General features: G+C 46.2%; 9 protein-coding genes across 9 annotated transcripts; 6 read left to right on the forward strand and 3 right to left on the reverse strand.

Moving 5' to 3' along the window:
• Positions 1-34: 34 nt before the first annotated feature.
• N7503_009386 (uncharacterized protein) lies at positions 35-1237 on the reverse strand (the record flags this gene model as incomplete). The annotated part of the gene is made up of 4 exons (XM_057068932.1): positions 35-57; positions 119-177; positions 235-859; positions 928-1237. The coding sequence occupies 4 exons, from the start codon at positions 1235-1237 to the stop codon at positions 35-37; spliced, it is 1017 nt and encodes a 338-aa protein (XP_056915543.1).
• A 3538-nt stretch (positions 1238-4775) lies between these two features.
• On the forward strand, positions 4776-6474 carry N7503_009387 (cytochrome P450; the record flags this gene model as incomplete). Its single annotated transcript, XM_057068933.1, has 2 exons — positions 4776-4904; positions 4963-6474. The coding sequence occupies 2 exons, from the start codon at positions 4776-4778 to the stop codon at positions 6472-6474; spliced, it is 1641 nt and encodes a 546-aa protein (XP_056915544.1).
• A 124-nt stretch (positions 6475-6598) lies between these two features.
• N7503_009388 (SDR family oxidoreductase) lies at positions 6599-7591 on the reverse strand (the record flags this gene model as incomplete). Its single annotated transcript, XM_057068934.1, has 3 exons — positions 6599-7163; positions 7234-7457; positions 7511-7591. 3 exons carry the CDS (start codon positions 7589-7591, stop codon positions 6599-6601), a joined length of 870 nt encoding a protein of 289 aa, XP_056915545.1.
• Positions 7592-9848: 2257 nt separating this feature from the next.
• On the forward strand, positions 9849-10964 carry N7503_009389 (UbiA family prenyltransferase; the record flags this gene model as incomplete). The annotated part of the gene is made up of 2 exons (XM_057068935.1): positions 9849-9884; positions 9948-10964. 2 exons carry the CDS (start codon positions 9849-9851, stop codon positions 10962-10964), a joined length of 1053 nt encoding a protein of 350 aa, XP_056915546.1.
• A 1330-nt stretch (positions 10965-12294) lies between these two features.
• N7503_009390 (uncharacterized protein) lies at positions 12295-13486 on the forward strand (the record flags this gene model as incomplete). Its single annotated transcript, XM_057068936.1, has 4 exons — positions 12295-12480; positions 12547-12645; positions 12706-13079; positions 13141-13486. 4 exons carry the CDS (start codon positions 12295-12297, stop codon positions 13484-13486), a joined length of 1005 nt encoding a protein of 334 aa, XP_056915547.1.
• A 624-nt stretch (positions 13487-14110) lies between these two features.
• On the forward strand, positions 14111-15484 carry N7503_009391 (uncharacterized protein; the record flags this gene model as incomplete). Its single annotated transcript, XM_057068937.1, has 1 exon — positions 14111-15484. The coding sequence occupies one exon, from the start codon at positions 14111-14113 to the stop codon at positions 15482-15484; it is 1374 nt and encodes a 457-aa protein (XP_056915548.1).
• Positions 15485-16486: 1002 nt separating this feature from the next.
• Positions 16487-18442, reverse strand: N7503_009392 (flavin-containing monooxygenase; the record flags this gene model as incomplete). Its single annotated transcript, XM_057068938.1, has 4 exons — positions 16487-16953; positions 17015-17682; positions 17730-18128; positions 18216-18442. The coding sequence occupies 4 exons, from the start codon at positions 18440-18442 to the stop codon at positions 16487-16489; spliced, it is 1761 nt and encodes a 586-aa protein (XP_056915549.1).
• An 823-nt stretch (positions 18443-19265) lies between these two features.
• N7503_009393 (cytochrome P450) lies at positions 19266-20944 on the forward strand (the record flags this gene model as incomplete). The annotated part of the gene is made up of 3 exons (XM_057068939.1): positions 19266-19476; positions 19572-20113; positions 20168-20944. 3 exons carry the CDS (start codon positions 19266-19268, stop codon positions 20942-20944), a joined length of 1530 nt encoding a protein of 509 aa, XP_056915550.1.
• Positions 20945-22566: 1622 nt separating this feature from the next.
• On the forward strand, positions 22567-22794 carry N7503_009394 (uncharacterized protein; the record flags this gene model as incomplete). The annotated part of the gene is made up of 1 exon (XM_057068940.1): positions 22567-22794. The coding sequence occupies one exon, from the start codon at positions 22567-22569 to the stop codon at positions 22792-22794; it is 228 nt and encodes a 75-aa protein (XP_056915551.1).
• Between the last annotated feature and the right edge of the window lie 3719 nt (positions 22795-26513).

The following is a 26513-nucleotide window of genomic DNA, read 5'->3' on the forward strand; positions in this document are numbered from 1 at the left end:
TTGGTGGCAGTCATCATAAAAATGGTTGGCTCCATTAGCATACCTTGGTTGATCCACCTAGAGAATTGTGAGTAATAGGAATTGAGAAAGGGGATTAGGCAGAAGTAAAATAACTTACGGCAGCCTTTGGGCTTATTCTTCTCCATGACCCATCCACGTGGAGTTTTGAACCAGTGGCTTTGTATGGAGTCAGCGAACATTTATATTATTAAAATCATATCGTTTAGAACTTACCCTTTTTTGCAGGAAGATTGGAAGGTCGAGCCAGGCTGAGCTTTGCCGATACGCCTGCTGAATCGACTTGGGCGCCTGTAGAACGCAAATGGCTTATGGATTTCACAGTCATGGCCGCCTTTTCCAGTAGATCCAGAACCACCAGTAGATCCAGAGCCACCAGCGGCAGCGGAAGCCGCCGCGGCGGCAACAGCTTCGCCACTACTACCAGAGGCAGCAGCAGCGGCAGCAGCAGCGGCGGCAGCATTCCCACCCGAACCACTAGCGGAGGCGGCGGCGGCGGCGGCAGCGGCGACATCTTTTCCACTACCACCAGAGGTAGCGACGGCAACAGCAACAGCTACAGATACAACTTCTCCTCCACTACCACCCGCGGAGGCGACGGAGGCGGCAGCGGCGGCAGCAGCACCTCCACCGCTAGCGGAGGCGGCGGCGGCAGCAGCAGCAGCTCCACTACCGCCAGAGGCAGCGGCAGCGGCGGCAGCAGCTACAGCGGCGGTATCCCCTCCACTACCACCGCCAGAGGCGGCGGCAGCAGCGGCGGCAGCTGCAGCTTGTGATCCTTCACCACCGCCCTTCTTAGCGGCGGCAGCAGCAGCGGCGGCGACAGCCTCACCACCACCCCCTTGGCGGCTGCGGCGGCTGCAGCAGCAGCAGCAGAACCAGCCTGGCCAGAATTGCTAGGAGGCTTACCAGTGGTAGCGGGGTTGCTAGGAGGCTTACCAGTGGTAGCGGGGTTGCTAGGAGGCTGACCATTGGCAGCGGGGTTGCTAGGAGGCTGACCATTGGCAGCGGGGTTGCTAGGAGGCTGACCATTGGCAGCGGGGTTGCTAGGAGGCTGAGCACTGGCAGCAGGGTTGCTAGGAGGCTTAACAGTAGGAGCGGGGTTCGCTCTCTCTTCTACTGAAAAAGAGTCAAAGTCCGGGGCTGCAACCGGCACTGCTACTGCTAACTGCGCAGCAATGTGTAGGAATATAGTAAAGATATAAAGCGCGGGCTTCATGTTGAAGATTGAAAAGTGCAGATGATTCAGTGCTTATCTTGTTCCGAGCTGTTTGAGTCGATGCAGGAAGATTATCTGCGCTGCCTTGGCTTTTTATATTTGCAAGCGGCCCAATATTGTAGCTCTGAATATGTCATTCTGATCAGTAGATCTCTTTCTAACGAGTCTAGAATCAATGATAGTCCCAAAAGCGAACGCTTTGCATGCTCCAGTATTCCTTTGACCTAAATCAGTCCAGGTAACTTAGAAAGGGTTCTTCTAGTTTGTACGCGAGGCTTGACGTTTCCATGAACGAACCTTGATCGGATACATGGGAGACCCGTTGAAATCATTATACGGTCCAAGCCACATCACAAGAGTTAATAATAGAGATCACAGTATGATGAAAGATATATCCAAAGTAATTTGAATTTCCGGCTTTCAAGAAGCCGTAAGTACCTCCAAGTCATTGGCGGATCACGCAGTCGATTTTGAAATGCTCAATAGGTGATGAAAGGAAAGCTAGTCGTCTGGCCTACGCAATTGTTCGCTATGAGTATCAGCTCTATCATGCTGCTTAACTGGGTTTTGTAAAGCAGGCTTGAACCATATTTGGATCCCAACATCTGGGATATCCAGAAAACCTTAGTACCGTAATGAAGATTAGTATTTCACGGCTGAACTAGCTAATACTCTTACCACGGTTAGTGGTTTTATGTATAGGGCGTACTAAGATCCATGAATGGGTTGGGTCTAGATCAAAGATCTTAACCCATCATGCCTTAATGCGTCGAAGGTTTCAATCTACTTGAGTCCCAAGGGGGGAGTGGATTTCGCTAAAATTAGGTACACCACATGACTTATATCGATTATCCGAGTCCGTAGCATTGTGCTTATAAGTTCCTCGCAGCTTCTCATCTTCATTGGTTACTCTTCATTTATAAATAACCAATAAATGAGAAAAAGGTTCAAAATTATACATATGGATGTTTCAGAAGTATAACCATCTCTGCCAGCATACGAAACGCGGCTGAAAATGATATGATGATGAAGTCTCAACTTTTAAATTGATCTCACGTAATTCTAATCAACAAACATACAGCATTAGGACAGTTGCCCATAGAATTTAACCGATAGGGCGCATAATACGCCTACTATCTTGCCTAATCACGTCACCATTATCGCCGCGGCCTTGGCACTACCGTGGCCATTGCAAGGCCAATGTCTTTGGTGAACACTACGTCAAGCCACCGTCTGGGCTAGGGACAAAATGATTGTACCTGCACGCGTAGCCATGGTTTTGTTTCTGCGGTATAGGACCTGCCACTTAGGGGTTACGAACGTAATCTTGCTTTTCTAACCTAGGATATTAATGATACATGGTATATATGACAGCAAACATCTTAGTTCAATGAATATTAAACCCATAAGTCGGGATAAAGTTGGCCTATAGGAGCTCTGGTGGAAGTTTACGATAGCCCCGCGGTCCCAAAATCCTCGTTGTAGTCTTGATGTGGGGTAAAATATCCTAACAGGTGTCTCTAACTCATCTTAGTCTGGTAATGGCTTACGAGATCGTATTTGAGTACCACGTTGTAGACAGATGTATCATCTATAGTTCGATCTAGACATCACTGAAACAGGGCTAACCACCATTAGAGCTCTACCATGGTATAGGCTAAATGGAAATTCTCGCCGTGTAAGTGGTATTGTCAATGATAGTTCATTCAGTATAGATGCCCGCTATGAGTATAACAGATGTAAATGGCAGTTTTTCTAGGTGATGTTTCAGCATTTTATTCATTCTTTTGGAACATTCTTGATAAGATTAGGCTAGCGTGTAAAAAGCCCACTTCATGATGACAAAACTTTGAGGAAAACGGATTAGGGGTCGACCATCAGACGTCTTGACTGAGAACCTAGGTTTTAGGTGAATGTCAATCAAGATTCTAGATCACTGAGTGGGTATGATCGAACTTTCGCCAAGCTCTTTATGCGGAGAAAGTGGGGTGGCGGGCCTGAAGTTTGGGCCTAGCTATACATACATGGGCTTTATTCCACCCAAGGTTCTTGAGATCGTAGTGACGCTTGGCAAACCCTTGATAAAGTTCTGTGTTCCACAGATTGCTATGAGCCCCATAGAAGGCATGCCAAGCCTCCCGTGTTGAACCACCCATGGGATACCTCTTGTGTTAGTTCATGCCCCCTTCTATTAATATATATTCGTGTGGGCCAACTCCGCGGGAGACTTGGCATGCCACTTTCGTTACGCCAAGCCTAGTTCGTATTCGTATTATCCGCATAAGAATTCATCGAATAACTATCTCTGTATGAGGGATAGCAAAACACTGCTATTTCTCTAGGTTGATGCCAGCATTACTAGTAAGAACGTGGAGAGTAATCTGTTATTAAAGTGGACCCTTTGACATTCAGGCCTAGACAAGTTCTTTGGTCGTTCGTAGTCTCTCCACTACACAAATTCCAGCATCCATATTTATACTACACCCAGCGTTGTTTTATTGTCCAGCTGCCATAAATGGTTCTAATCCGCTTTATTAGATCATCCGAAACCTCTCCTAATGCTGGGTTTATGAGCTATGATTTTACCTTGCCATGGCCAGTCACCTCACATTAGGCTGTCTAATGGATATTGGTACCATCATGGAAGACCCGACTTAAGCTAGGAGATTGATCGTTCAAAACCAAATATGGCCAGAACTCAACGAGACTACTCGTGGAGTTTTACTTTCTCACCATAGTCTGCTAAGGCCAATTTGACCGCATACAGTGTGCCAAGCCTCGCCACGCCAAGCCACGCCACGCCAAGCCACGCGATACTCGGAAACGGCGAGCCTAGATTCTCTCATTTCTACCTTTAGCCAATATGACAAACTCCACTGAAGACGAAATGTAAGAGCCCTTACACTGGTGTCTCCTATTGTGGTTGAAAAAATTCTGCACGCTAATCCGCCCCCTAGAGCTTCCTTACAAGGTTTCTTTACAAGGTCCGCGGTAAGCTCCTCGACATTCTTTAGGTAGTGTAGTGGAGAACCCCCTATTACTTGTTATTATAGGATAGACCGGAAGAGATTTTTCCGACCTATATATTGAAACCCGTGTTTCAGTACACTAGTGAAAATTGCTCGGATCTATTATAGCACAAATGTAGGTAGGAAAATAGTAGGGTGGAGCTAGGGGGTGGAGATGATATCAACTTCTGTCATTATATTGTATATAAAGGTGGTGAGCGCAGGCGGTCACAAATAAGATAAAGAAGTGGGGTAGGCACCCACCTAATGCCACCAAATTTGAAAACGAATCTGATGTTGAAAATATTCCATAGCCTATTCACGTCCACCAGGATACCGCCTCTTACAATACTGCCCCATCTTACATTTTCAAAAAAAACGGTAATTAGTTTTTACAAGATTAGTTTCGGTACAGACTTAAGGGTTACACAGCCACGTGTCACTAACACTGGCATATTTAATCAGCCTGACGATTAAATCTTTCATAGTATCCCCCCTCTCTATTTCTTTTTCTTCCAAATAGTGTGAAAATGGCCAAATTGGTTATTCCGGAAAATCAGATGGCAGCATCCATCTTGATGTGCCTGGTCATTTTGATAGGAGGGAAGACTATAAGCACAACTGGTATTACCAAGCTCTTGGGCATTACAGCTGAACTAGTAAGACATTTTCGAGGTTGAGACATCATTCATAATATTCTTCACTGACTGGTATCAGTTACTAGGTGTGAGCATATATCGCTTGATATTCCATCCGCTTGCCCAGTACCCAGGGCCATGGCTCGCAGCAGTCACCGATTGGTACTCTGTATACCATTGTTTGCTTGGAGATCGCCACCTAGACTTCTTGCGTCTTCATCAGGTATATGGCCCAGCAGTTCGATTCGGACCCAACAGAGTCTCCTTCTGCACAGATCAAGCCGTTCAGGATATATATGGCATACGTGCCAATACGCAAAAATCTCAAGTCTACAGGGCGTTTTCACATTTCTTCTCTGTTCCAGCGAGCCTGACAACCATTGATCGCAAAACCCATGGTTTTAAGCGTCGTGTTACAAGCAGCGCGCTGACTACAGCCGCTGTCAAAAGCCTTGAAGAGCCGATTCTTAAAAATGTGCGAGTGCTCTGCATGTCTTTATCGGAGAGCGCAGCAAGGACTGTCGAAGGTGAATGGAGTGCGTCTCACAATATGTCAAAGGAGGTCCAGTTTCTTCTCTCCGATATTATGGGAGATGTCACTTTTTCCAAAAATTGGTCCATTCAAGCTAGCCCAGATAATCGGCATATTCTGGATTTGATGTCTCTTGGCACAAGTGGAATCCACCTTGCGGGCCATATACCAACGATTCTCACATTGAAGCTTGATCAAATTTGCTTCCCCAATCTGACCAAGGGCGTCCAGGAATTCTTTCAACTATCAGAGGCCCAGTCTATGTGGCGCGTCGCACAGGACTCTGCCTTGTTACCGAACAGGGATTTATTTGCCGCCCTGCTCGATGCCCGCGATCCGGAGACGGAAAAGGGGTACTCCCAGCAAGATCTCATTGCAGAAGCAGGAATTCTTATCATCGCTGGGGCTGACACGACAGCCACCGCCACAACGGCGACCATATTCTATCTTCTGCACAGTGAGGATGCGTACACACGGGTTCGCGCCGAAGTAGACAGTGCATTCATGCGTGATCAAAATTCGGATGTCGAGGCCATTCGCATCGGCCGCAAGCTGAGCAGCTGTCTTTTCCTTTATTCTTGCATCAATGAAGCCATGCGACTTTCCCCACCAGTAGGTGGCCTGTTGCCTCGTGAAGTGTTAGCTGGAGGCTTGGACGTTGATGGAGGCCGATACCACGTTCCCGCGGGCATGGATGTTGGCGTTCCGACGTATGCACTTCACCATACGCAGGAATATTGGCCTAACCCTCATGAGTTCCAACCCGAACGCTGGTTGAATGGTTCTTCTGCGGAGCAAAAGGCAGCCTTCATACCTTTCGGGGCTGGTCGCACTGCATGTGTTGGGAAGTATCTCGCGTACCAGGAGATTGGAATTATTGTGGCACGGTTGCTCTGGCTGTTTGATATACGACTTGCGCCTGATAGTAGTGCAGCCCAAAGCAAGGAAGTACCCTTCTGGGAGCCTTCGTGGGGCCGACAACGCAAAGGAGAGTTTCAGATGCGGGATGTCTTTACCAGTACTCACGATGGGCCGAGTTTGCAGTTTCGGCGGAGGTAGTTTCTATAGTATCAATAACAACGTATTTTCGTATTCTCGAGCTTGAATTCTTTTCATTTCACAGGTTCTGAAGTGCTATGTATGCTGCTACATAAACCCCATGTTGAAAAACATTTGAATTTCTTCAATAGTCAGTCTGGGACATGATGCCATCCCATGTATCACACAGCTGTAACCGCTCAGCGCAATTCTCCCTGATATACTTGAATGCATCAGAGCCGAGGGGCAGCCTCAGAGGGAGCTCTTTACCTGCGCATCGACCTTCGCCCCTGACAGCTTCAACAACAAGCTCACAAGCCTTCCTGGGGTCGCCTGGCTGGGTCCCATTCTGAGCAGCAAGGCCAGCGTTAATGAGCTTGTTGATTTCATTGTATTCCGACTGAGGGTTGGGCGCTCGGAATCTCATATTCGCTGGGTCCATAAGCTTGGTACGGAAATGTCCGGTAACCAAGATTGAAGTACGAATACCGAATAAAGCAATCTCCGTAGCGAGGTTAGGAACCATACCCTCGATAAGACCCTTGGCCCCGGTATAGCAGTTTGCACCAGGAGCTCCGTAATAGATACCAACTGAGCCAACAAAAATAATAGTACCAGATTTGGCGGCTCGCATCAAAGGGATGAATGCTCTTGTAAGGTTCATTGGGCCAAGAACATTCGTCCGTAGAGACTCTGTAATAGTCTTCTCGCTGTATGTAGCAGTCAGTTAGAATAGTTTTATGAGAATTGAAAGCATAAAACTTATACAAGATAACTTACTCAAGTTCTTCGAAAATCCCCGCCTCTACATAGCCTGCATTGTTGACCAGTACATCCACTTGACCGTAGATTTTCCACGCCTCTTCAGCCTTGTTGTTCAACTCTTTTTCTGGAGCTGTTACGTCAAGCTCCAAGGTAGCTGCGCCAAGGTCTTTGAGATGAGCGAGGCGGTCTAGACCAGATACACCGTCATTTGCGCGTGTTGTCGCAATAACGCGATCACCCTATTCAGATCATGAGCATTGGCTTTGACTATGTGGTGCTGGGCTCCAATAACCTTGGCCAGAATTGCTCGGACAAACGCCTCTCCGAAACCAGAGGAGCAGCCTGTAACGAGCCAGATCAATTGTCCAGTCATAGTCAGATTGAATATTTTATGAAGGTTTGAAAATTAAGAGGAATGTGGGTGTCAGAGAGCGTAGGTCAACAAAGAACTTTCCCTCCGTCTTATAAGCAGAGTCACACCATTCCCCGCTTTTTCAGAGCAAATGATTGGTGAATTACAACATTTTTGATGCACTCAAAATGTTTTGCCTGTTTTAGTACGGCCTTATATGCTCTATTACTATGTTTCATGGTCTTGAACATTAATATGCTATAATCTCTATGAATCCCAAGCTTCGTATTCATTTACAGGCTATCATCTAGATCATCATGACATAATACCCAGAGACCTTTCCGCTCATTAGGGTATACCAGAGTCCTTATCAAAACAGGGACCGCGCTCGAAACACCAAGATACAGTGTTTCTTAGCCCCCATTGATATTTGTCGATCGTCTGTATTGATTACAATTGGACCGTATCGAAAGTCATGATTCAAGTATTTACAATGCCACTAGTATCATAACGTATCTCCCCTGTGTAATTGATTCACAGCGTTGAATGCGCTTGCATGCTTGCGTAATGATAAAAGACACCAAGGTTGGGACGAAAAGCAGCTGCCCGAGGAAAACCTACAGATCGGCAGAAGTACACCCTAAAGAGGCAGAATGGACTATAACCCCTCAGCAGAAGCATTCAGCTGTACAATTCAAGCGAATTATTTTTGCCACACGACTAGACCTGAGTCGGCCGGTATGTTCAGTCCAAGTGGGCTGGCAGATTGGGCCCATGGACAAAATTCGGTCAATCCAGGCCCATCTCCAGCCCTGGAGGAGTCGTGAACATCATTGCCTTATTATGTGATCGTTATCGCACAAGCGAGGCTAAGCCTTGAGGTTAATGCACGAGACTATCCCGAGGTCATAGCGGCCCACTATCAAGACTTGTGATATTAGGATCATCCTGCATCGCTTACCAAGGTCGGGACCGGCGGGTCCTGCTCTGCCTCCAGAACGAATCAGCTCTCAATGAATCTTACGGAGATCCATCAGTCTAGTCATACGTATGTGTGCATGAAGATGACGCTAAAAATGCACGGTCGAAGGATCACGCTAGTTTTGGGGGCCAAGAGAATGGGGGGGCGAAACCATTGGATCGGCAGCCTTAAAACGACTTTCCGTATGAATGGCGTTTCATCGGCGCATAGTTATCTAGGGAGACTCACCCAGAGATAGCCCCTGCATCGTACCCATGCCGACACTCATCATTTCCTAGTCTGGAACGGACAAAAATAGCAATATCTGCTGGATACTGCTCATTGGACCTTTGAACATTCGCAAGACTTTCCTCTAATCCCTCCACTTTTCTCCACTTTTCTCCACTTACAAGGTAAGATGGTCATAACGCGCAAACTCCATGCTCTAGTCAATAGATAATAATGTGGATATAGAGCGGTTGAGAAGGGGAGCATAGAAGTCATGCAAGTGCAATCCCTCAATATTTTTGATCCAATTTCTCCGTAATACAAATTTGGAAGCTTTGAGGATCAATGATGAATTGTTACGCTTAGCATTATAATGGAATATCAAGGAAGGGGGGATCTCTAGCGCTTCATTATCTTGCAAACCGCAACAACTACCGCAACCCCAGCCCACCGGTTGATGCTTGCATCCTTAGGTGGACGGATAGGTGGACGGACAAATTGTGTAGTAGTATGGATTTGCGTTTGTAATCGCTAAAATAAGTAACATGCGAAGAGAAACTTTGAATCAAAACAGTCCACCCTAACCCTAGATACAAGGACCCCCACTCACATTGGTCCGTGAAGTCATCAGACTTGGGTATTTTTACAGGAGCGCCTACTTAATTTTGGTGCTTTCTTGCTTTGGGCTGCATTACTATCACATGCATTGTTATGATCATTCTGGTTTCGTGTTTACTGACCAGCAAAATCAAGTGCCTTCAGTGCTAGTAAGCGCGCACTTCAACATCATGACCTATCGTAGATGTATTTGGAAACGGATAGGCAAAGTATCTAGCATAAGCATAACAAGAGAAAGGCAGTACCGGAGTAGGGATCCCCCCGTCATGCTAAGCAATTTATAGAGCAGATTTATGCTTTTTATCAAGTCAAATGAATTTGTGCTTGATACCGGAAAGGACTCGACAGGGCTTTGTTATAAGATGATAAGACTGCCTTGTATGCCCCTTTTTATGCTTTTCCGTTCATTATTTTTACATTCACCCGTGAAACATCAACTCAAGTTCACTTCAAGCAGGGTTTCTAGTTACCATGAAAAGTATCAAGAAGGACTCTGAGCCATACAAGGTAACGTATTCAGTGTTTGGTCACCAATTCGCGTCAGATTTTCCTGACTCTCCCGTGTCCTAGCATCGAGACTGGTGGTTTCACTCCTACAGCCTATACCTCTTTACCAAGAATGATTTCAAGGTTATCCTGTATCCACAGACTGCGGTTGGTATCTTCCAGGCCTTGGCAGGTCCCCTTCTATCAACCAACCCAACGCCTGACTTGTTTACGATCCTGTCACGCTTACCACTCGTTGCATTCTGGAACTGGCTTAACCTCTTGACTTTTAACCTCGCAAATCAAAGACTGCCGGGTTCGGTCCTTGAGGATTCGATGAATAAGCCATGGCGCCCAATTGTGTCAAAACGAATGACACCTGATGAAGCGAGACGACTTCTTCTTTTTTTAGTCCCAGTTGGAATTGGACTATCTTGTGCAATTGGCGGCTATCGAGAGACAATAGCGATGATCATATTGACCTGGATGTACAATGACCTCGGCGGCGCAGACGAGGATTTCATCTTGAGAAATATCATCAATGCAGCCGGCTTCATCTGTCACGGATCAGGCTCAACGATAATTGCCGCTGGATACGGCGAATGGGAACCGAACGCAAACGCCTATCTCTGGCTGGGAATAATCGGCATGATCGTCTTTAGCACAATTCAAGTCCAGGATATTCCGGACATGGAAGGTGATGCCATTCGCGGTCGTCAAACCTTCCCCATTATCTACGGCCACAAAGCAGCCCGGATATCAGTTGCGCTGGGTGTACTATTTTGGTCCATTATCTGCCCGCACACATGGTGTCTCGACTATATTGGATACCTCATACTACTGGTTCCCGGGATTTGTATCGCTTACCGAACCCTCAAATACCAGTCTGTGGATTCTGACGAGTTGACATACAAGATATGGTGTGTTTGGTTGGTTTCAATCTACTTGCTACCTTTGTACAAAAGTCCGACGGCCTTGAAACAGGCGTGGATCTGGATTTGTACAGGGAGGGAAGATATCGGCGACTCTATCCTTGCGAAGGAAGTTGCCACTACTCCCTTCGTTCTTGAAAATTGGTTTCGTTTCTTTTCGTTACGTTGATCATACTGAAAATTGAACGAATGTCCGGGCTTATGTAAAGTAACTGGTCAATAACTCATTAAAGCTTCCATCTATACCAAGCTGTAGTAACTCCATGGCACCTTTTGAACCCCACCATATATTCGCTCCTGAAGGAGCCACGCTAAAAGGTTTAGAGATTCCATCAATGTAAATGACGCTCAAAACAACGAATATGAATGTTTCTAAATGACTCTTTCGCTACAACTGTTCAGGTCCCCTCAGTATGACATATGCCGCAGAGAGCAAGACCATTTGTCTCCCAAAAGTGGGATATAGGTAGGACCCGCTGTGCTACGTGTTCTGCATTGTGAAATTTACGCCTACCCGAAATAGTATCAACTCTTTGAAGACCATCTCGGAGGATCGTCGGTGGTGGGTCAATGCAACAACGCAGAGATGGGGGCCAGTAATGGTACAAGAGTGAGTAACTGACCCGTGAATGGATGTGTGATTCTTGGTCTCCACTTGATAGAGGATCATAAAATGAGGTGGTATTAGCAACCTTGAAAGATTTTGCACTATCACATGGTCCTCAGTTAAAATGGTATAAGTGAATATGTACTCGGTGGCGTTCGATGAGTTTGAGACCCCCGGGTGATTACAAAAGTTTCTGCCGCTCTTTTCTGCCAGCCAAAAATCCATAAATCATGCTATAATGGCTGATAATCCTAGAAGTAGCCTATGAAAACTCAGCTTTCAGAGCAATCTTTAAGTTCTGTAATACAGCAGAATTCTTATGACATGCTCCATGATGTAGGAGCTTGTTTAGGAGCGGTCAGCTATGTTAAGTGGGCGGTACAAGAAGGCGGTCGAAGGGGGGTCTCAAACTCAACGTACGCCACTGTAGATCGAAGTAATGCTATGTACAGGGGTCCCGCGAGGCGGAATGACACAAGTCAATGACGATCAGTTTCTCCTTCCAATTTATGTTTTCTAACCGAAGTCAATGCGGGTCTCCGGCTATTTCTCACATGGGTTCAAAAATACAGCGAAAAATCTATAATACAATATGCGCTCCAAAACCTGGAACGTAGCCTTGAGATCGCAAGTTTTTGGCCCCTTTTTAGCGTGATAATTAGATGAGCTTTGGCGCGTTCACCGGAGTGCGCGCGAGTTGAATTAATTACCCACCACGGGATTGATATGGGACTTAACATTGCAAGCCCGCAGGAGGATTGATCCGAACTCAATCTCGCTAGGTGCTTGGTTATCTTTCTTATTCCCATTTGCAAGGGAAAATTTGACATTAAAGCATTTGTGTAAACATTGTACTTTCTTGACTAACATCTATCAGCAAGTTTTCAACATCATGTCTGGAAACCCTTCACCTGCCTGGCTGGAAGCACACAAGAATGACGATCGTGCCCCGGGAATCATTGCATGTGGCACAATTTGTCTCGCAGTCTCAATCATGATGGTTGTTATACGACTCGTTTCACGGCGGATTGTTAGAGCGACTCTAGAATTGGATGACTTTATAATTCTGATCGCAATAGTAAGGCATCATTCGGATATATTATTGAACAAATTGAGCTCCGGCCAATACTGACTTCGTGAACAGACATTGATGATCGCGTTTTCGACTTTTCTCTTTCTCACAACGCGGTATGGCATGGGCAAACACATCTACTTTATTAGCAGCGCCAAGTTGCTGACAATCGTGAGGATTGGACGACTCATGTCAACCACCCAGCTTTCGCTAACCTATCACCTTCTTTAGTCTACCACGGCCGCTGAAGGCTTTTATGTTCTCACCATCATGGCAATCAAATGTTCCATTCTGATGTTTTACCGCCGCGTGTTCCCACAGAAGTGGTTCCACAAACTCATTTGGGTGATGTTTGCAATCGTTATCGCATACAACCTGTCCTGCTTCTTCGCTACTATTATGCAGTGCATGCCGGTGGCGCATCAGTGGGATCCGACGAAGCCAGCATACTGTATTAATTATTTCGCTGTGGTAGTGTACAGTGGTGTTCTCAATGTGGTGACCGATTTCATTATTCTCGGCATGCCCATTCCTCTCATAAGGAATCTCCAGGTTTCGAAGAGCAAGAGACGGGGGCTTATAATCGTCTTCTCATGGGGCATGGCGTAGGTTTTCCACTTCATCTTCAGTTTATTTACGAGTGACTGACACAAACTTCATCCTCAGCGCATGTGTCGTGTCCATTGCGCGAACGGTCAAAGCTTCTGCCCTTACATCCACTGATTCATCATGGGACCTGGCTGGCGCTCTCTATGCCACCACTCTGGAGCTCTGCATAGGAATCATCTCCTCTTGTGTCCCAATTCTTCGCCCCGCCGTCTCACACATTTGGACCACTTTTAGCGGCTCTAGAGTCTTTTCCAGTCAAACTGGGGGTACTAAGACGTATGGACTTCACACATATGAGAAGTCCCTTGATAGTACCCAGCAGCCTCTCAGCCACCACACTGGGGAGCGGTGCTGTTCAGGCGAAGTTTACGTCTTGCGGGACTACTCGGTGACGATTGAGTAAACCCTCACATTCTTGTGCTTTTTTTTCATTTTTCCGTTGAACCACAGCCATTTGAGGCCGGTTGAACATGAATATATATGAGTGATTGTGAATGATGTGCATGTGACCAAATGTGTTCATTTTAGCGTTTCCGTTGTTTGCCTTTGTTCTGTATGATAGGACATAATAATTGGCTTTTTCTTTCTACTTAATTTCATGGAAAGCTATATGCCTAATGAATATAGTAGTAGTACCTGTCCGACGCTGCATGGCTCCACCTGATTCAGGCATCCAAGCTTTGGCCCCGCAGCCCCCGCAGCCCCCTGTACCGCCGTACCCTCCCGTAACCTTTCGTGACCTCCCGTACCATAGCCTTACAGTGGGGTTTAGCGGGTGTGGCTTGATCCCAATCCAGACCTTTGCATGTTGCTTGAAACTTGACACTCAGAGGGCCGGTTTGGACCCCAAACTGAGCGGGGTCTTTTACGTTGACCGTGTCATGAAATGACAGGAAATGACCGTAGTATCTATTCCTACATAGCTGACGAGCCCCACGGATATAAAGAGGGCATCCCAATTCTATTCCATCCCTAAACCATCTTTCGTCTTTAGCTCTCATCATAATTACTTGTATTTGCAGTCACCATGGCCTGGGAAGAAGTTTCGGCCGGTTACTACGAGCGTCCCTTTGACTCGCTCGAGATTTTCTACCGTGTCATTGCCGACGCCGGTACTCCTCTGAACAAACAGCACTATCTTATTTCGTCTGCCCTCAAATTCAAGTCTCTACCCGGAGTGCAGACACTCCAAAACGCATGGAAAGTGCTCCGACAGCGATACCCCCAGATCGCGGCCACAGTCAAAGAAGATGGCAGTCGATTCTGCTACAAGGTCCCTACGCTGGAAGAATTAGAAGCATGGGAGACAGAATCTTTTATCGTTGACAACGGAAGCTCGGCGAATGAGAAATATGAAAACGAGCCACCCTCATCCAAATTCTTGCTCTTTGTTCTGCCTGAAAAGCGCGAGCTGCTTTTTCGCATGCCCCATTGGCGTATCGACGGTATTGGTCTTATGGACCTGCAGAACATCTTTCTTCAGATTCTCGCCAATGGCGTCCCAGAGACTATCCACTTCGATGGCTCCGAAGCTAAGAACCTTCATCTCTCTTTGGACGAGGCCGCTGGTGTGCCTACTACTATGACCGAGGCTACCTCTAAGGCTGCAGACGAGGAACTGGCTTATTTTACGGACAACCAACCGTCCATTAACATTCCTACTCTGCCCAATGTCATCCCTACTACCCCGCGACGTCTTGAGGTAAAATTTTCTGCCGACGCCACAAAGCGTGTCATCAGTGCATGCAAAGCTCGCAATTTCTCCGTCACTACTGCGATCCACGCTGCATTAGTCGTTGCTACACTCCCATTCGCAGAGCATGGCTTTGACCCTGCTACTCGTGGCCAAGGCGGTGGGAAGTATACGGGTTTCAATGCTATCGATCTGCGTAAATATCTTTCTCCACCTTATAACGGCCCGGCGGCAGCAGCTAGCATTTACCATACCGGACTCCCTATCAGCGTCAATCTCGACCTCTGCAAAGGTTTCGATGCGATCTCGGCCTCGATGTCTAAGGATTACAAGAGGAAGTTAAACAAGGACGAGCCACGCAATCTATTCCGATTTATGTCTGAATATGTGGGCAAGGTTCTTATCGCGCTTGGCGCCCAGCCTGAGGATCCTTTACGTGCCGCGGCCCATCCAGAGCTCAGCTCAATTGGCATTATTAATGACCATGTTTTGGCGAAGCATGAGGGTCCTGCAACTACAGTTGAGGTAGAGGATTGGTGGATTGCTATTGAGTGTATTAATAGATTACTCCTCACGAACGTCTGGACCTGGAATGATGAAATGGTTCTCTCTGCTAACTGGAACGCGGCTTTCTATGAGGATGAATTTGTTTCTAGATTTCTAAACGAGTGGAAGGAGGTCGTTTTGGAGTCCCTGGGTGCGAACTGAGCAGTCGACAGTTTCAAATAATCCCTTACCCGATTCTTTTAAGGCCATAGCTACGAATATATACATACTGCAATGGGGTGCATGCGTCCGCCACAGTCCTAGGTACAGATACCCGCGACCAAGACGTGCTCTCCTACCTCCACGTAACAGAGAGTTGAACGGCTAGCCTCGCCGATAAAGCGAGGCTCGAATTGAGTCCATCCAGCATTCCGTTTCGTGGTGATTACCTGTTTATAGAAGCACCGGGACTTGGTATCCTGCTCGTATTGATAAATTAGGCCTATTGGACGATACACACAGTCTCTCCTTTTATGCTATTATTTGGTTTCTATCGTTCCTAAGTAGGCCAATTGGGGCACCGCTGCTAGGTATGGTGTTCCCAAATCTTCATTATGATGCATACGGTGTATGGTGATCAAGTAGATTTGATATATATAAGTATCCACACGCAGAGACAAGCAACTTGGACCATCTTTCCTTCTCTAAACCACCCCTAGTTCTCTTTTCTTGTCTCCCGCTGCCCTTAGTGGACAATCCTGGACGTGATCCCTATTTCGCAGATGCACCACTTGCCTCGAGCGTTCCCCACTACACCCGGTGCACCAATGACAACGCCCGATCACCACACATTAACCTTAACGGGTTGGCCTGTACTTGCTGCGGACTAGCTAAAGAGCGCTAGGCTTGAGATTCATCCTAAAATAACCTTGGGATCAATGAATCGGGACATTAAGAATGCAGTGCTGATCTCTTAATTTCAAGCTTTGAATCCTTCATTTGCAAGCTCTTTAACATGTTTTCCGGCTACAAAGGAAGAACAAATGATAAGGGGGACATGAAAGATTTAAATCATTGGCCCTTGAGAGATCTCTAGACCGAATACACTTACAATACCCATTCTTGGGTTTTTGGAAAGGCTAATGCTTCTTTCATATCTATATGTATTCACATGGCGTCACCTGAGCGAACCTTGGATACCAAATGATGCATATTTACCATTGATCAGTCTGCACTTCGGCCTTGGGCTTTCAAAACGTCGTTCCGTCCCTCTTGGGCCCCGATCCGTGTGAACTGCTCACGACGAGCTCTCCGACTCATCCACGGCCCTTCATCCCGCTGTGTGACATACCAACTAATATCACTCAAAGGATCATTGCCGGTCGCCGAGAGCCCATTCCCAAGCCATGCAAACTGGTCGTCTCCAGAATATACCCATTCATAGTCCTCTGCGCGCAATTCGCGAAGGGCATCTGAGAAATGGAGACTACTACCCGGCCACATGGTCAATCTGGTGTTGGATTTGTCAGCTTTGAAGTGTGATCGGCAGCCTTCCGTCCAGACCGTGCGTTCGAGATAATTGCGGCAATGTGAGGTAAAGGCTCGGCTGGCTGACAGGCGTGGGGCAAAAGAGTGTATGTTCTCGGTCTGGTATCGGTCGATAAGTTGGAGTATGTAGTCGGCTTGAATCTCTGCGAGTAAACATATTAGCTGGAAAGAGTTCATGAGAAGTAGGACTCTAAAAAGACGGACCGATATTTCGTACGTAACTGCCACTGACAGTGGAGTTGAAGGGTCCAGCAAAGACCGCATAATTTGGCATAGATGGGACAGTTGTTGCAAAGTAAGAATCCGTCACATCTTCGGCCCACATTTCATGGAGAGTTTGTCCATGCAGTCCAGTCAGTGTGAATGAGGGCAAGAAAGAAGTGTCAAACCCCGTGGCGCAAATAATCACGTCCACCTGGTGCTCAACTGCCTTGTGATCCACCACTCCGTGCCCAGTTATCCTCTTGATGTCACCCATGATGATCTCGGTATTGGGTTGGCATAGTGATTCGAGGTATCCGATTCCAGGTGTTGGGCGACGACACCCAGGGGCGAAGTTGGGAATAAGACTATGATTCAAACCGCCTTTCTTGATTTTGGTTTCCATGGCCAGAGTCAAAGCCATCCGCATACCTGCTTGGAGGGGACTATCGGACAGGAAAGAAGAGAATGTGCTGTTGATTGTCCCTTCCACTTTCTTCCGCTTGAGTAATAATTTCTCAGGACAATCGTGAAACTCGGCTATCTCATCTGGCGAATATCTCCGAGGAGCTTCTCCAAACGGTCCAGTGATCCAATTCGCTTGCCGGACGAAATGAATCAAATTCTTGACTCTAGGTTGGACCGCGACCAGGACTTGTTGCCCGCTGGAGCTGTGACGCGTTAGTTGTGGCGTTGTAAATAACCGAGACAAACTTACCCGTTCCCGATGACTGCAACCCTTTTCTCATCCAGCTCCACACTCTTTTCCCAGTTGGCGGTATGCATGAGGTGGCCTTTGTAGTCTTGCAGTCCTGGAATATCAGGTAGCTTCCACTGATTCAACGGGCCGCTGGCGTTGATTATGATATCTGCCGTCTCTTTTCGAGGCTCATTACTCTTCGAGTCTTCCATCAAAATCTTCCAATAGCCGGCATGGTCATCCCATGACGCACTTCTGACCTTAGTGTTGAAGAGACAATAGTCTATCAAGCCATACTTATTCGCGAAATTCTGTATATATTGTCGTACCTCGGAGCCAGATGCGTACTCTGCGGTGTGATCCACGGCGGGCTCAAACGAGTAGGCATAGTTATGACCAGGGATATCACAGGCAACTCTGTAACATAAACAGTCAATAAGTGATCAAATAGGAATCTACCTTTTGTGTTCTGGGAAGCCCATTAACCACCCTACGTGTACAGACCCTGGGTATTGATTTTCAAACCACACGCCGCCAAGAGAGTCATTTTTCTCAAGGATCAAAAGCTCAAAGTTTTGGAATGATCGTTGGAGCTTGTATGCCAGGCATAGACCTGCTAGCCCAGCTCCAATACACACGATCCGAACGTCACGCTCGGTATGGATGGGCCGTTCTGCACGGTTCAATTCTTCCCTCGAACTCTCATGACCTTGGAAGGCTTTGATGAACATTTTGGTGCAGCCGAATTTGAACAGATTGGAAGGACGACGATTGTAATTTCTATTATTTCGATCTTATTCAAAGTGGGCAAGCTGGCCTACTTATAAACAGGGTTGGGCTTTCAGACATCCACGCATGGTACGTAAACTATGTGGTTTGGGTTAGGTAGGAGCCGGTTGCTTTCCAATACCCAGTAAGACAGCAAGACCGTATAGAATGGAATGCTCTCCACTACTGCTGATTAGGACTAGACTGTACTCTGCAAGGATGTCATCTCCACTACTGCTGTTCACGGAACGTCTCACATTGATTTTCGCCCCCACCAGAGTCAAGCCCGAAAAAATTCCCGTCTCTGTCGATCTCATCATATTGCATGACGCACAAAAGAGGGGGCCAACATCACCGACTTAGACACGGGCCAGATGGGGACATGTACTGCAAATTTCCATCTTCTTGCAATTGATCGACTAGTGATATTACCGAAGCATTACAATACTCAATACGGGCGGGTACAGTAGTTGATTTCTGGGGCGTAATACCTACGAAACATGTAATACGAGACATATAATACCGTGTCCGTCTGCAATACATTTGGAAGTGCATGTCCAGCCACGACTTTTTCGGTTTAAGCGTGTTATTCAAGATAGTTTATTAATAGATACAGCTGAGGCATGCCGGTCATTCATAATGTACGCGTATCAGCTCAGATAAGTACGAGGCGTGGTAGCTTCAAGATTGCCAAGTGCACCTTCGGACCCCCGAGATTATTTCGAAACCAGATATTGCCAACAAGAGCATCAATAAGGCTCAATATAGCTACTTTTAGCTGATACGATGGCCCCCGATTTATCCTCTGCTTCTATGATAGCTGTTTTAGCGGTTGGATGGACCCTCTATGGTGTTATCTGGCGACTCTACTGGAGTCCACTGGCCAAATTCCCCGGTCCCAAGAGCGTTGCCCTGACATATTGGGTAGAATTTTACCATGATGTTATCAAGGGTGGGATGTATATCTGGGAAATCGAAAAAATGCACAGGAAATACGGTAGGAAAACATGTACCCTGCCCAGTGTCCTTGGCGCGTCCAAGGCTTCCTAAGCTCCGTTTGACGATACATCTGACTCCTGATACGATATTCAGGGCCCATTGTACGAGTCAGTCCGTACGAGATACACTGCAATGATCCTGAGTTCTACAATACAATTTACGCCTCGTCTCCGGCGCGACGTGACAAATATGAGAAATTCACCAAGTCTCCGGATTGTAATAATGCCACAGGGTTCACCGTTGAGCATGCTCATCACCGACTTCGGCGCGAGGCCTTGGCTCCGTTCTTCAGCAAACGCAATACTGTCATGCTGGAAGAAAATATGAAGGCTTGCGTCGATACGCTGTGCGGCAATATGCAAAAGTACAAAGAGTCCCAGACTCCTTTCAATTTGACGGTTGGATCTCTGGCCACAACCATGGATATTCTTACCTCCTATTGCTTTGGTGAGCCTTTTGGTTTGCTGAATAACGAGCCAATAGCAAAAAAATGGCGGGATACAATTATTCATGTTATGAGAGCACTGCCGATCATCCGAAATTTCCCGCTTATGGCTCGACTGGTCGAAGTCCTCCCTGACTATCTTTCGGCTGCGATACTACCAGATCTTTCAATTTTGAATAGCTGGAAGTCGGTAAGTAGATTCCTTCTCATAATTCTTACTTGCGGTAGAACTTACGAGGAACAGCAAATTGGTCATCAGGTTGAGGCAGTATTAGCCTATAAGGGTATCTATGCTACGGTCGACCGTGAAAAGAAAACTGTAATTGAGCAACTGCGGGATAGTGAGAAACTACCATTAAAGGAAAGAACGGCACAACGGCTATCTGAAGAGTGTTCCATTCTGCTCATCGCTGGCAGTGAAACCCCGGCTAAAGTCAATGCGGTGCTGTGGTATCATCTGCTTGCGAATTCGGATAAGTCGAGCAAATTACGAGCTGAAATCGCGAAGGTTTACAGTGATCCGGCCTCATCGCTGCCTTCTGTGTCGATTCTTGAAGATCTTCCATATCTCACTGCTTGTATCTTGGAAGGACTTCGAATCCAGAGTGGCGTATCTGGGCGCTCGCAGCGTCTGGCACTAACTCCCCTTCAGTACAAAGAGTACACTATCCCAGCAATGACCCCCATGAGCTCCATTTCAGTTTTTCAACACTATAATGAGTCATTATTCCCAGACCCTGGTTCTTTTGTTCCTGAACGATGGTTACTTGAAGATGATACGGGACTGGTGAGGGTGAATCATAGTTTGAAGCAACACCTGGTCGCGTTTGGGCACGGAACCAGGAATTGTCTAGGATACAACCTTGCCTTTTCAGAGCTGTATTTACTAACTGCTGCTCTGGCGACGAGAATGGATTTAGAATTATATGAAACCACGATCGAGGATGTGGCTATCCAGAGGGATTGGACTATACCTCAGCCAAGAGCGGACACCAAGGGGGTGCAGGTCATGATCCGATAAACCTATGATTTGAAATAACTACAGGGCTTTATTGACAAGTTTGTGACTCGAGGAGAATGTATGTTACGCTGCCAATTAAAAGGATTTCACTCCTTATTTTGCTCGGTATGCCTGGTCAGGACCCCTTGTCTATTTCCCACTTCCTCCCCTACTTCTGTAATGTTGTCTCTTCCCGGCCTCTTCATCCATTCCTCCGATCCGCGGACAGTATAACCAATTTGGGTAATACAGTAATAAGGTGGACTAATAATAGGTAGCTTTCAAATTGTTATCGTACGACTAACAGCAGTGACCAAGACATGATCAACGTTCCTTTCTTCTTTTGCAGAAATTCGGACAAAACGGTCAAATATATCTCAGTTTGCCTAGATCCGGCCCACTGGTTTACGTCCACGACTGGATGAGACGGTGTTTTACAGATACTTGTAGGACCTTGAATCGCCAAGAAACGCAGGATTTACGCTAGGATATGTAGAAAGCAAAGATGAGGACTTTAATGTGCTGGTAGAGGATAGGTTGTGGCCAATGAGAATGGAAAAGAATCTTTCTGAAGCTAGATGGTAATACTATTTGTAGGTGTACTTTTGAGTTAGTCAAGCTATAGCATATCGAAAGCCTCTAAGTGTGCGTCCAAGGGTAAGCTCTCGGCTGATGCCATATAAATATACGATACTGGAAAAGCATCTGTAGAGCATGCCTTAGATTGGCCATTTTGGTCGTGATTGACAAATTTTGATATGATACCATGCAGTGAGAATACCTTATACGTATAGCTGACCTCCCCATCTCTAACTTCCAGTTGATCGTCGATCAAAGTCTTTTCTCTTTTAGCAATGCGGCTTTTACTTGAGTCGGCACAGAGAAGATTGATGTTTTCAGGCCCCAGTTTCTGGAATTATGTTGTGTCGTGTATCTGATGGCGCTCTACTCTAACCAATCCCATGTGTCGTCGCATAGCCTGTAGTCTGGAGACCTACTATGTATTGTTCTATTCGAAATGAGCAACACTACTGAGTCCAAGAGAAGACCCAATGCTCACTTCTTTATCTTTATCGTCGAGGGTTGGAATTTTAAGATGTCGATGAATAGAATTCAAATGTATCTTTATGAACGATAGGCCGTCAGTATGGCTGTCTGGAATATATCTTTATAAGCTGACGTTATGTGTCATTCCAAGAGAGAAAACGTTTTCTCTTGCTCGATAGCAAGTCCATCAACTGGCCTTCCCTCCTCTCAAAAGGAGGAGCGGCATTATCTTGTCACTCAGATAACGATTGCTCCCTTTTTGTATCATCAAGCACATCTCGACGTCTTATAAATCAACCCCGCAGTAACAAGCGGAACGACAGATAATACCGACATCTTCCACGCCAACCGCTTGAATCCCCGTTGCAACACAATCCGAACCTTCTCATCTGACCACTTCTTCGCGTTCTCAAAAGGGAAAGGCACGTTAGGCATAGTCTTCCCTAGAGATTGGCAAAGAGGCTCCCAGCCATCAGCGATTTTGAACTCGAGTAGACGGTCAGGTGGTGTAAGGCGCCGCACAAGCGCGTAGTGCTCACGGTATCTCTGCTTACTTAGGCGCTTCGCGTCCCAACATTCGCAATCCCCAGCCAACCATGAAAGGAGGACTTGTGAATTTTCCCGAGCGGATGGGTAAACCATCGCTCGATAATGTGGACAATCGTCACGAAAGTATCGAATGTATTCTTGATCACGCTGTTCATCCAGCTCTCATACCACTCGTCGAATCACGCTCGGTGAGAACAACCTTCGCCTCTGGATTTGCTTCAATCAAGTCATCTGAACAAGCAACGACCGGCGTGTCCGAAGAGACTGCGCCGTAGTCATGTAGCAGCTGATCCAATTCGGCGCGCCCAAATCATGGGCTGGGAGCACAAAAGAACTTGCGGTCAATCCCCTCCTGTCACATCTCGATGTCGCCAAATCTGGGGCCTTTAAATTGAATAGAATGCCAGCTTGCTACACCGAGTACCTCAAGAGCCTGGCACATCGCTTTTGTAGATAGATGAGTGTTGATGGCTTTAATAAGTGTTCTGGCAGGGTTGCTTACACGCGGTGCCCGTCCGATGGATCCCAAGCACAGGCATTCCAGAGGAACTGTTTGCTTTTTCTCCCTAGAAGAATCGCCGCTCACAGGGCGGAACAGATCCGGGTGCCGTTCTCGAGGAGTAGAAATTTTGAGGGAAAGACAAAAATGCGATATATATTCGTCGGTTGACCATAGCAGCACACATAAAAAATAATCATATCACTCCTGATGACACATAATCAATAATACCTTACAAGGGTCGAGTGATAGACAACAACTTTTCTTTGGGCTAAGTTTACGCCCAGGTTTAGAGTACGTAGTAAGGTATCACGGGTTTTGCCCGAGCTAGACTTTAATGCGCACATGGGTGGGGGCCAAATGCGGCCCAATGGAGATCATACTAGGATGTACACTGAATCTTCCGCTATATCGTATAGAAACACTGGAAATACGCATATGGAATCTACCAGATTGGATAAGGAACATACTCGTGGTATATACTAACTTTAGCTAATAAGGTTACCACGCCTTTACAGTAGGGAATAATGGCCCCCAACTATAATTACGCACTATACCCCATTAGAGTGGATATCGCTAACAGGTCGAGAATAATTGGGATAAAAGCAAAAGCGGCTAAGGAGATGAGGGGAACCCTGTCAATGTTGGGGGCTGTATTGGAACGTCCATGAGATACACTGGTTTTAGATCCACTTCAGCCCTGAAGCATCACTATTTGTTAAGCAGAGTACCCACACGATGATGTCACCTTGAAAAGATATAGCGCCCTCGTTAACTTATATGATCCACTTATGGTAAATATGTGGCCGATCTGATAAGGGTCTGTTTTGCCTTCTAGACCACTTACGTAAAGAGAGCATTAGTGACCGCGCTAAAGTAACCTCATGCAGGCGCATAACGCTATTGTAATACATATTAACCAGGTTACTATACCACACACTCCTATATGTGCGGGTATTGTATTCCTCTTTCCTAGTCATAATTCCATGGCTAGTGACTGTTCAAATGTTTGGGCCGACTCTGAAGTCCGGCTATAGTGACTTGAAGGATAAGTTCCCAGCCGTAAGATCATCCTTGTGATGTACCTCATTATATGTAGTAACTCGTGTCGGATTCGCTCCCTTTTTAATTCTGTCTTTCTTCATATTTGCCTTGAGCCTTGGCTCTTCAGATATCTCTTTCTCCTTTCTATTTTTGTTATTCTGTTTCCCACTTGAGCGTCCAACCATCAAGAAGTTTCGTTTAAAGAGCATATCTAACTCTATTTTCAACCTAAGCTGGCCAAAATTCCCGTAGCAGCCACACCCGATGGCACAGAGTTCAACCTCGTTGACCCTCTATCAACAGCCTCCGTATTTCTCGCAGTTGGCAGTGTAGTGATGAGCATCATGTAAACACTACCATGGGCCACAGTTTACACGCAAAATGCCAGTGTCGAAATAAATGGCGGCCGACAACTGGACTTGAGTCATTGGTACGATCCGTTGATTGCGTCTCTTCTCACATGCTTGAGCGATCTCACCGCTGACTTAGAATTCACTAGATCGGAGCCACATTTACTTCATCACCTGTGTATTTATAGACCTACATAGCCGATAGTCGCTTACAGGGTCTTTGCTTTTTTGTGGCACACTATCGATCACAAGTAGATAGTTGAATTCTCAATTGGTTCTCAATAAATCGAAGTAAGTTTTATTTTAGTCAGAGTGGATACTTGGTGCCCTACCTTGCATCCTCATCAAAAGTGCTTATGCTGGAAGTTCGCTTCACGATGCCTATTTGATGGTAAAAATCTAGATATTTTTAACCGATTTTCGTTATTGGGAACATCTCTGAAAAGCCCAAGACTCTAGACGACTTCGAAGTTGGCTGATGATCACTTCCAGTTGACCCAATTTCTCAGGAGACTTAGCCTGTGAGTAGCTACGCATCGGAATAATCTTACTGATCATCTTTAGCGTCGCTTATTGGCTCCTCTTGATCCATTGCTCTAGAGCTAGATGTAGCCAGCAAGATATGCCTGAAGCCTTAATAACTGAATGGGAATCTGGTAAAAGGGTTCATTTTTTAGACCTTTTGTGTGCAAAACTAAAGCTCCTGACTCATCACTAAAGCTCCTGACTCATCCCGGAATTGGAAGCGCCAATCATAATGTAGTCCTGGTCTGCGCTTTGTACCGTGATTTCGATCAATATGGTGAAATGATACATGGTGAAAACAATAGAATACGGGGGAATATTTTGCTCTTTTGAATGTATTACCGAGATCCTCGGGCTGGCTGGCGCGCCACCTTGGCACCTGGGGACTGCTATGCCTTATTCGTTTGTGTTGAAGGACTTAGCTGAAAACCTCTAGGGCTTGAAACATTGAGAGACAAAGAATGTCAATTCTGGCTCTGCATCGTCAGCCCGCTAGTCATGCTGTTCGAAAGTCTTGGCTAGTATAGATCTTGGCAGGGCTCCTCCATGGATTTTAGAACTAGAATTAAGGAAATGATAGTCAAGAGCATGATATAAATCTTATCCTGATAATAGGGTACGGCCTCTATCACCCCAATAGGAAGACCTGGGCATAAAAGGACAGTCATTACTGTATATATGTTTAGTTTTTCGCGTTTAATTGTAAATTACTCTTTAGATCTTACAGTTCAACTAGCACTTCATTACTCGATTTGTACAACCTTGGAAGACGTTGGAAGGCGGAAATCATAGAAAGAGAAATATTTTTCTAATTTTTAGTCGCGTAAATCAGACGTCAGGTATAGCTAAGCTTAGCGCACTACCTAGCGCAGCCCAACAAGAGTCTACTCTGTAGACCGGAGTGTGGCTTAAGGCCATTTAGACACTATGAATGCTAAGGTTGAGACCCAAAGGGACGAGCATCAGCGTATGTATAAAAGCTTCCATAAGCCATCCTCACTCGGACCAGCTAGCAACGCGAAATAGTGAGATCTTCCGTGGCCTATTCAATGGCGGGAACACGTTTATTTACCTTTTAAGATTACCGCCTTATTCAAGCCTGGTATACTTTAAATTTCCATTGCGCATAAAGAGCTTTTCGAGACCGCTAAGAGCCCATGGCTATTCAAGCTAGCATAATTCTATTAGCCAGGGCAATTTTGAATACCACGACTGATCCGAGTGACCGCTCGATGACTTTACTAGAGGTTAACTCAGAGAGTGGCTTTTGGTGTGGGGCATATAGAGTCAAGGGTCAGTAATATTGGGTCTTAAACAAATCTTTCCATAACATCTCCAATACAGAGTTTCAGTTCATGGCGAACCAGATCATAATTACAATCGATGCGGGCTCTGGAATTCGGCCGCATTCTTTAGCTCGGAAAAATCATATATGTTGCTTTCCACGTCAGCTTAAGTATGAGACAGTATACGCGTCGATCCCGATAAAATTGCGCGCTCAAAGACGGGCTGCCTAATCTTGCCTTATGATATCTGGTAACCATGGGACTCTGTCCAATTTCCGGTGTATGGTCTG

Source organism: Penicillium pulvis (assembly GCF_028828015.1).
Source record: "Penicillium pulvis strain IBT 33274 chromosome Unknown scaffold_8_segment0_segment0, whole genome shotgun sequence".
Classification (NCBI taxonomy): domain Eukaryota; kingdom Fungi; phylum Ascomycota; class Eurotiomycetes; order Eurotiales; family Aspergillaceae; genus Penicillium; species Penicillium pulvis.